Source organism: Porites lutea, chromosome 4, assembly GCF_958299795.1.
Source record: "Porites lutea chromosome 4, jaPorLute2.1, whole genome shotgun sequence".
Lineage (NCBI taxonomy): Eukaryota > Metazoa > Cnidaria > Anthozoa > Scleractinia > Poritidae > Porites > Porites lutea.
This window is the reverse complement of record NC_133204.1, coordinates 43,336,387-43,346,868: the sequence shown is the minus strand read 5'-3', so window position 1 is coordinate 43,346,868 and position 10,482 is coordinate 43,336,387. Positions and strand designations below refer to the sequence as shown.

The 10,482-nt window shown below is 39.6% G+C and overlaps 1 protein-coding gene across 1 annotated transcript in view; it reads right to left on the bottom strand.

The window, feature by feature from the left end:
* Positions 1 to 598: 598 nt before the first annotated feature.
* The window catches only part of LOC140933706 (myoferlin-like), a 56,321-nt gene continuing 46,437 nt past the window's right edge, over positions 599 to 10,482 (bottom strand). Inside the window, exons 47-59 of the mRNA XM_073383316.1 lie at positions 10,148 to 10,275; positions 9,622 to 9,792; positions 9,131 to 9,276; positions 8,835 to 8,974; positions 7,998 to 8,086; positions 7,199 to 7,294; positions 6,842 to 6,889; positions 6,465 to 6,555; positions 5,041 to 5,140; positions 4,650 to 4,849; positions 4,296 to 4,405; positions 3,271 to 3,418; positions 599 to 2,377 (exon numbers count right to left, since the gene is read on the bottom strand). Of these exons, the coding sequence (XP_073239417.1) occupies positions 2,345 to 2,377; positions 3,271 to 3,418; positions 4,296 to 4,405; positions 4,650 to 4,849; positions 5,041 to 5,140; positions 6,465 to 6,555; positions 6,842 to 6,889; positions 7,199 to 7,294; positions 7,998 to 8,086; positions 8,835 to 8,974; positions 9,131 to 9,276; positions 9,622 to 9,792; positions 10,148 to 10,275 (1,500 nt within the window). The 3' untranslated portion in view covers positions 599 to 2,344. The remainder of the gene's footprint in view (positions 2,378 to 3,270; positions 3,419 to 4,295; positions 4,406 to 4,649; positions 4,850 to 5,040; positions 5,141 to 6,464; positions 6,556 to 6,841; positions 6,890 to 7,198; positions 7,295 to 7,997; positions 8,087 to 8,834; positions 8,975 to 9,130; positions 9,277 to 9,621; positions 9,793 to 10,147; positions 10,276 to 10,482) is intronic.

Here is a 10,482-nt window from a genome sequence, read left to right as displayed (position 1 = left end):
GATAGGAAGTTGACTATAACGCTTTGGCTTGAGTCCATTTGTGATTTTTTTTCAAATTAAGGCTCAACTGAAAATTGCAACAAATATTTAAGGCTAAGAATTGTCTGTATTGATAGAATGGTTCCCCTAGGCCACCAAGCGATGTTGCGCAGTCGTAATGTCAGTTTTATATGGTACTACCAAGAGACAACAAAGCAAGCCCCATACTGATGCGGAACACGCTCAACCACTAAACCACTGCATTTGCACTAAAGAGATAAAAAATAAATCAAAGGAAAGGACATTAAACAAATAATTTACTAATAATAATTTTCACAATGTAAAACTGATTGATTGTAAACTTGAACAAGACGTTTTAGATTTTTGTTCGCTTCTCCGTGCCTTTTCAATCACTCGAGATGTAACGTCTAAAATTAACATTAATGAACGCGTGCAAAACGAATTTGCGTTTTAAAAGGGTGGGGAAAAATACCACCTCCTGCAGGTGGGGGCGTCTCAAAATCTTTGGCTCGAATCCTGTTCAAGCATAGTTTTTAGGAGGAAACCATCGTTGGCTGCCCCTGAATTAACTATGGCAAAATAAAACAACAACCAGTAGTCGAGATCAAACATTTAATTTATTGCATTTTCATGTTTCACGACACCAAAGACACCACAACTGCCAATGCATTTAACGGCAGAGAAAGCACAATTAGTATAGTTCTAATTAATGTTCATTGTTATGCAGCCATTCTCTAGCCTCGGTGTCTATCTTCTCTAACCGATTTCACGTTAAGCAGAGCGTAGTTGGAAAGCAAAAATATGTCCATTAACAAAATAAACACTGATAAATTGTCCTCTATTTTGGCTAGATATTCGTACGAATATATTCTTCGTCCTCAACTAATATTTGGCTGTATCTGACCCAGGAATTTGGTTTTCCTATCTACACAGGATACACTAACCTAGTTCTACAAATAAACAGCTCTACCCTCGTCAAATGCAGGATAATTTCAAATGAAAGCAGTGATTTGCCCGAATTATTCTCACTAGGAAGACGGCCTAGCGAAAATTCCTTCATTGCTCTCTTGTTGTTCAAGAGAAGAAATTAATCATCGCCAGCGATGAATCTTTCACAACAAATATATTACACATCCTATTCCAAAAAAAAAAAATAAAGCCTGAATATTATTCGCCAAATATTTTATCTTTAACACCCTTTCAAGTTTTTTTACTAGATTATTTGAACTTTTTTCTTTTTAACCTGAAGCAAATTTTACCACATGACCCCTGAGGTCAATCTCTGACAGGCAACCTTGTTCCCAGGGTGCGCTCCGGAGACCTAGAAGGAGGGCGCTTGGGAACGAGGTTGCTCGCACGGGTTGTGGGATTAGGTGGGTCACCCCATACGCACATATGAGTAAGGGTTGCCGACGAGTGCCTTTACTGACCATTACTGCCCATCCGCACTACACAGATGTATCCTCAGTAATCCTGTGAGGCTAGGCAACGTTACATCTGGTTCTACTTTAGCTTGATGAACAGGAAGCGGATTACGCAAATGCCAGAATTATCAGGTACACTGCTAACATTTTGCCAGATGACAGGTTATACGTGACGTTCGTTTCAACAAACAAATAAACACTTTTAGAAACGGCGACAAGAAGGCAGCGAAAACGTCATCGGACGTTGCATAAGGAAACTTTACGTCCTAGTCATGCACGGGCGGCAAGGGATTGGACAAAAAGGTGTGCTGAACGGGCAAAATTGTTGTTTTGCTTATTAAACCTCTTACTTTTTCGACGTCCTCGTTGCCTTCGCTTCGTATTGCTAACATTCTCAAATGATAAGAATCAGAGAACGATTTCCAGCGCGACTTTTATTCTCCAGCATGGCGGATTTGTACCACCTGAATGGCTAGCTGTAAAGGGCCTATTTCAAACAACTTTGACAGCACAAACCTCGAAATAGTGTCTTAGTTCACAGAAATGGGGGAAAGGTCATTAGCACGTTCAGCGTTTTTGATTTTCTCATAACCAGCATTTGACAAATTGAACTGTGTTGAAAATTTGAGCGAAACTATTCTATTAATGATATATTAATATGGTATTAAATTAGATTTACCCAATTCAATACACACAATCCTATCGACTCCAGCAAATCGTAGGTATCTATTTTTGCATGTAGTTATGACAGTCATTAGTACTGGGTTTTCCTTAAATGTAATAAGATGGTGGTAATTCACCAAATTTGAAATTGTAATATCACAATTATATTAATTTGTTAATATATTAATCTCTCTTGAATTTAATTCAGTTCAATAGTCGCGTGTTTCCAATTATTTGCTTCCGTCTCTCGACACGATTTAAACATTGAAAATCTTCTTCACTGAGTAGCCCTAAGAAAAAAAATAGATAAGAAATATAAATCCATCAGAAAAATCACACCTCAAGTTATTAAAGTCCATTGTTAATCTAAATTCAGATTTCCCAATCGAAGGCATCCTAAGTGAGAAAGGCCCCTCCTATCAGCACAACATAAAATGTATGGAGAACATTGTGGAAAATATATATGTTGATGTTAGTGTTCAAGGAGCTGTGCCATGAATTTTATCAAGAAAATTCTAACAACAGTAGGAACTGCGAAACATAAGAAAAATTCCGACAAGTAAATGTTTGAAATGTGAAAATACACAATAGAGTCAGTAGACAGGGTAATAAACGGTTAGCCTTAGCCGATAACATCGGGTGAGGGCAGGTTGGACACCTTATGACGTTTACACATCGCGTTATTCTCTTAACGTAGCGTGACTGGAACAGAACCCCATTAACCCTGTACAGCGTAGAATTGCTGACAAAAAAAATAACACTGATTTGCAGTGCTTAGGGTTAAGCACTGCCTAGAAAACGGTTAGCTATCAAATATTGTATGGGATACGGCATGAGTGCATGTATACTTAAAAAATTATTGGATTTGACAGCTAATCCTCGATGAAAGAGTGGATATGGATGTGGGCTATGAAGCAAATGAATCGGGTTCAAAGCATTCCAGTGGGGTTTTTCTATCTTATTTATATTACACAGTAAAGTTGGACTTAAGTTGTTCTTCATGTTTTTTTTTTTGTACTCAAAGAAACCCTCTGGCCTCACCCGATGTTACCCAATGCTAACCGTAATAAACAACTCTTCAGATGGAGGCGTAGCCCGTAAGACACTTCTTTTATTCAGCGGTCATAGCGAACTCGCCACTGGACTATTTTACACCCCTTATGACAAGAATGAGGACACTCACCGGCATTGAATACAAAAAGATAACAACAGCAGCAACAATGATGATTGTGATGAGAATACCAATGATAATCCACTTGTAGTTTCTCCAAATGATGTAACGCAGAGTTTTAAACGGTGATGTAAACCAGCGGAACGAGGTTGCGGGGCGACTGGAGACGAGATAAATACGTGTCACGAATAGTCCTCTCTAGCTTTTATGTTTTGTTTTCCCAAAGTAGGTCATGTGATATTGAATACTCCAGAGAACTGTTACTTTCAAATTTTGTCTTATTCCCGTACATATGTACGCACATTTTATGAAAAGACAGAGGGGTTAGTTGACTCGAGACCTTCACTGGGAGAACAAAACATACAAAACACACAGGCTAAAGTGGTCTGTTGAGTTCGAGGTCCGTATTTTAGTTACGGCGTTTCCGTAAGGACTGAGAAAACGAGTTTATTGTATCTCTGGGTTTAAGGGGCCAGTAGGGTTGCTTTAATTGGGAAATGGGGTTGAACTGGAAATGAAAGAATTACGGGTAGAAAAGGTATACACAAACAAATTAGTCCGCCAAAAAAATCAGGTCTATAAATTATTTTCTTCATATTTTTATCTTCAACAACCCCCCGATCGAATTTCCCATAATTAAAACACTCTTCCCCGTAATTTTTATTCATTATAAAACATAAGAAAAAGCATCCATAAATTCTAAAAGATTTATTAATCTTGTGTCTCCAACCTAATAGAGTCATTGTTTAATTAAATGAAATCTTGGCTAGATTTTGAAAAAAAGGGGTCGACATAAACGAAACAGGGCTTTTAACCAGACTCTACCCTTAAGTAGAGCGTGGAAGATTTCAGTTCAAGTGAAGGGGCCTTTTTTTATGCAAGCGCGTGCTTATCCTTCTCTAGTTGCCGCTTGCATTCATATAGAACCTCTAAAAAATCAAATCGAAAGTTTGGGATAACGTCTCTCGCCCCATGTTCCTTTTCTCCGTTTGCCACTGACCCATTAACTACGTTTTAAAGGTGCATTTATTTCTTACTTAGGTTCGTCGAGTGTGGGATTCTGATTTGGTTCATCTCTTCCTTTACCAGCCGGCTTTGATTCAGCTTCCTCTTTAGTCAGCAACTCGATGGCCATTTCCACTTTACCCTACCATTATAAATCAGTGGTTCAGTCAAAGTCCGAGAAATATCCACTAGAAAGCATTACACACCTAGACCAACCTCGAACAACTGGATCCAGAAAGACTGCGTTCGATCTTTCGAATGAAAGCCACTGATAACAAGCTATTCGTTAGCTTACATGTTAGATAAGCGCACGACTACCTCTTACTCAAAGCAGAAAGAAACGGAAACAGCAGACTAGCAATCAGGCAGCAAACAGGTACACTCACTGTTAACTGCATCTCTTCTCCAGCTTCCTGTGCAACACAGGGCCACCAACCGTACACTCTCTTCATCTCAAACAAGGACACTGTCTCCACGCTACTGCTGGATCGGCCTCCATCACCATAAGAAGGAAGCTGCTGCAAGGAGCACCTCCGGGAGCTCTTCGTTGGTTTGGGCATGCGGTTGAGGTTCAGTTCTAACTGACCTGCATAAACAACGGTTGCAATATACCTTATTATAAAAAATTAACGTTTCATGAAATTGAGGCGACTTTTTATTTAAGTCGAGATAATTTCCGCGACCTTAATTTTCATTATTTTGGCCCCAAATTCTCGATACATTCTGCTGGCAGGCTGACTAAACAACAACAACAACAACAACAACAAAATAACGCACCTAGAAAGTCGTCCGGAGAAAACTGGTCATTATCCCAAACTTGGATGACAAGCCGTGGGGGAACTTGGTCCTCTGTTTCATCAAGACTCCAAAAGTGCGCCTAAATACATGAAATGGGCCAAGTCAGTTGAAATGACATTCAAACTAAAGTAATGTTACATATGTATGTATGCATGTACGTTTCAATTAACTATTTTAAACACGGAGGAACTGGGTATACAGCATACATCGTATGTGTAGTTTATCATTTCCTTCCCTTATTCTTGAGCGTGGAACGAGCTAATGTGAAAACGGATGTTCTGTCTAGAATGTCACTGAAAAATGAAAACGATCTCAAGAAGTTATGGTTAAGAGCCCTATCCACTCCTCAAAACGCTCTTCCCTGTTTGAACTCGCTTTCTCCCTTTCTCTTCGCCCTGTCCATCATAACAGAGCCTGTTCACAGACTAGCAGAGAAAATGCCCTCCTAGCAATTTCATCTGAGGTACTTGAGCGATAGGTTCACTGCAGAATTCTTAATCTGACTGAACCGTATTTAAGTCCTTCACAGCATGGTTTTAAAAGGTACAGATCCTGTGTTACGCAGCTACTCTACTATGTACACAATTATGCAACATCGTTAGATGCTGGAGGACAAATTGATAACTACCAAGAATTTGATATGGAAAAGGCTTTTGACCGAGTACCACATGAAAAGCTTCTATACAAGTTGGAGTATTTAGGTATTCGTAACCATTGGCTACACTGGATAGGTGATTGCAACACAGATAGACGGCAGAGTATCTATCGACAGCATCTCAGATTGGAAATAAGTATTTTCCAGCGTCCCACAAGGCTCAATAATTGGTCCTTATCCGTTTCTTATCTACATCAATGACCCTGGATCAGAGCCATCTCTTGATACTTTATTACCCCTTTATGCCGATGACGCAAAATGCAGCAGAGTTATACGAGGTCAATAAGACCGAGACATATATGATTTGGATCTGTCTTATTATCTTGTGTCAGCTGACAATTCTAACTATAATCTCACACATGCTTATCACCAGATTAAAATTAGATATGCAAGAACTGTTTTACAATTTTCTTATTTCTTTACAGTAGAAAAATCATGAACTCTCTGCCTTTACATTTAAGAAAAACTGAATCTTTAAACGATTTAATTGATCGCCTGAAATCCTTTCTACATCTTTCTACATTCTCTGAATTTATTTTTCTTATTACTTTAATTATATTCCTATTTTAACATTGTACATAACTGCCACTTGTTTAGGTATTTATTTTTTTTAGCTGTTTTAATTTTTACTTATCGGAATTTTGGGTAACCCTTCAGTGACGGAACTAGTTTCCTGTTTGGGGTTTTCCGGTCAACACTTATAGTCATCTGTATTGGCAAACTATCAAAGTAACGTTTGTAGTAATACCTTTTTCCTCACGACGACAACTTTCTCTGCTGCGAGGTACATAAAGGGGAATATATAACGCCAGTTAAAGTTTCCCTCGCCATCCAGAGATCTATACAGAGCACAGAGGGAATGAAAACAAGGCTTCGTTCAAGTCAGACGTAAAGCAAAAGCTTAAAAAGACTGCAAAAGTACTTTAGATCAACAGTCTCTCTAGATAAATCGTGCGTGGGAGAGTAAAAAAATGAAGCCTTCAACATAATACAAACACTGAACACGAATCGGGAAGACAGACGCAAACTTCAAAGTCGCCAGTAAACGGGAGAGATGTGATGGTCCCTTCACAGCGCTTATAACAACATAATAATTTCATGACCTTAAGTAAACCGTCACCTTACCTGTAATGAACATCCGTTTTCTGTGATTCCTCAATCCCAGCAATCCACCTAAACAGAGAGATCAAAGCTTCTTATAAGTAGGCCGCTGCCCATAACTCAAGTTTAAGGGAAAAAACTAGGTGCCCTGGGTTAGTAAAACTCTTTCTCCTACTGCAAAGTATTTCACGTCACTTTCTTCAGGAGTGCATCGTTTAAAACAAGGATGCCATTTTTTCACCAAACAATACAGAAAGGACTCACAAAGTGTCCCTATTCGTACTAACAGTGGCAGATGCAGGTTATAGGGACCAGCGAATTAGATGTCTACACGAGTTGCAACCCTTCAACCCTTCACCCTTCATAGCTCAAACGTCTTACCCCTTGACGTAAATATCACTCATTTGCTCGCCCGTTATGGAAGTCTCCTCTAAAATTACGTCAGCAGTATTCCAAATAATCACCCGCAATTCATACCTAGGAAATACACATAAACAATCCAATCAGAGCATTCTCGCCACTAAGACATTACAATAAGGACATTACAAGGGACGCAAGTGTAAGTCGAGGATCGACTGTTAAAATTACAGGTACACCAAAAATAACAAAAATCTTTACACACACAGAAGGCAGATCCTCGATTAACGCTCAATGAGTATTGAACATTACCAGGGCTTCAGTTCTGACATTATTATATAGGGCCACAATAGTACGCGCGCTCTGATTGGCTGCTGAGCGGGTAAGATTTTCTTGTAATGACCGGACATAATTAGCCAGGTGTCCAAGGCATATACTATCTGTGTTTAACTTGACAGTGGACATCCGTGTTATGGTCAATTGACAGCTGTCCAAAAAGGTATCCGCTGACCAAGGTCACATGACTTTATCGCGGGCTCAAGTGCACAACTCACTGAGGTGACGTGTTTTTTGGTATGTATTTCAAAGGGATAACTTTTTTGTCAATAGAGCCATAGAACTAGAACTTTGCTGTGTCAATTATTATGGAAGGAGAGCACACACAAAAAAGCTCCATTAAGAATGTGAAATCTTGTGTAGCATTCCCAAGAAATGGGGAGCTTTCCTCTACCAAGAATTTACAATTGGCACACCATGAACGGAACTTAAACAAGCCCAATACAAAAACTATACAGCTCTAAATACAAAAACTATAAGTACTTACTCTCCAGGTTTACGCGGATTAATATCAAACGGAGCTGCTGGCGTACCAAGGTGTTTGGGGAAAACGTCCACCCACATCTGAAGCTTACCCTGCAAGATAGGTGCAAACAGATTAACAGCCACCTTGTCTGTACCTTAATAACTCTGTATAAGCCGAACACCTTTCTAACACGGGCAAGACTGTGTTACCTAAATCCCCTGGTTTGCCTGTACCTAATCTCTCAGATGAACATAGTGCTGGCCAGCCGAACTTCACCTTTTTTTTTTTTCGTTATTATAAGGGTCGGTTATTTAAACGAAGTCTAATTTAGGCGGCGGTTGTTGGACCTCCAGATCTCTTTCTAAGTGGTTTATTTTAAGAAGTAAAATATTTCGCCAGTCAGCCCTTTTGCTTCCATGAAACTGTTCACAATAACTGGTGTTTAGATAAAAACGTTGAGCAAACTGTAAATGGCTTAGAACACAGTTTTGTTTCACCCTGGCTAAACTCCGTTTAAATAACCGGCCTTAAGTGTCTATAACACGGCCGCCTATCGAAAGGACGATCAGAGATCACCTGATTCTCAGTGGCTGAATCTCCTGTTCTATGCTTTCCTAGCCGGACGTGAAGTCTACAACTGTCTAATGCGTCTATAACAACTGCAAACATTCTGCTAAAAGTACACCTGTCTGAGGTGGACAAAAGTGTTTTGCTTGGCTACTCCCACTTTTTTCTTCCTCTCAAGGGCTAAAAATAAAACCCATTGCTTTACTGGTTCTTGCCACTGCTGGCAATGCCTGTGGCTTAACTACCTAGAATGCATTGGAGCCCCACCCGCTAAAAACAACATACTTGTACCTGTTCGACGTTAGGTTGAAGCGAATTATACAACGCTCTGGTCTCCACGTGTTCAGGAACAACGGGCATGGAATTCAATACGTGCAATGCCAGCCGCTGGTCGGGCGGGCCCAAGTGTTGGTGGAACAGCATGCCTTCCTCTGATGAAAAAAGGAGGCGAAAATAATTTCTCTTTAAGAGAAAAACAAGGCTGGGGTGGGAGATGACAAGTTTGTTCAAACAGCTATGTGTGAAGGCAAATTTTTCCATGTCTAGAGAAAGAAAGGTTTATGCCAGAAACGCATATGTCCTCTTACCAAACTCTTGTAGGTTGTAAACCTTTCCATCCAAGACGAGTTGAGTGTTTCCAAGGAACTGAGGTTTGTTTAAGCTGTTCAACTCACACCAGTGCTCCAGGATTTGACGAGGCGTTTGCGAGTCACGCCACTGATTTGGACCGGACCTACAACACAATCAGCAAAATTTGCCGGTAACGCAAATTTTCTATCATGACTATTTCTTACAAATAGTTAAACGTTGTTGATGTGTGACCTCTCTGCAAGTTCGATAGGAATCAATATTATTAGTTGATTGTCTCGTTATTCACACCAAAGACAAAAACGTTTGTGCATCATGGTTACTTTGCTGTCACTGTTTCCTAGAAGTGGTAACCGCCATAATTTAATTCAAGGTGGGACATATATATTTACTTTTAACTGACTTCATAATAGTTTTTTAAACAAAAAAGAAAAAATGAGCAATTTTTCTCATAGTGGAGAAATTAACCTTCTATGGGGACAATACTCACGTGCAATAAGTCTGAGGCAGGCCACAAGTCGCACGAAAACGAGATAAGAACCTGTTTTCCAAGTCGACAACAGTCTCACCAATCAGATCATCTCTACCAATTACGTCATAATCCATGACACTAATGCGCAGATCCTTGACAATAGGGATAGTGGCAGTTAATTCAAACATCCTGACAGAACAAAATAACAAACCATTTTGAATCACAAGACCAAAGGCAAAAAGACTCAGTAAAAAAAAAAGGAAAGCTCACTAAGGCGGCCAATATTGCTGGCGCATTGCGCAACCCGAAAGGCAATAAATGCTCAATTACCAGACTAACGAGAACTGGAAAACGTTTTGCGTTTTCACCTTGGAAGCTGAGAAAAAATCAATGGGTACAAGCGATACAAAATATAACAAGAACCGTACTATAATAAAATTTTAAGGACGTAAGCATTAAATAACTTTGAAGATTGGAGTTTCCTGACCAAGTACAATAAGCAATCAACAGTTGATTAATCACAACACTTTATTAGTCGTCTTACTTTCCAAAGATGGGATTCAGGTTGTTTGGCACGTAGTGGTCCTTATCAGAAACTTTGTTCTTTCCCAAATGCACCACAAGATAAGGATCTGCAAGTCCGCTGGTGTCTTGAGGTTGAAGTTCTAGGGCCTGATGAGAATCAACACGATCAAGAATATACGTACAGCAACTAAATAACATTGTTAACAACTCCATATAACGTTGTGAAACTCCTAAAGCGTTTTATGTGAACATCAGGTGCTCAAACATCCGAAACAGTTGTGAATTGTGAAGTTCAGTGAACGAAGTGTTTTAGGAAGTATTTTTGATAGTTTGGTTCCTAAAGGCGGTGAAAGG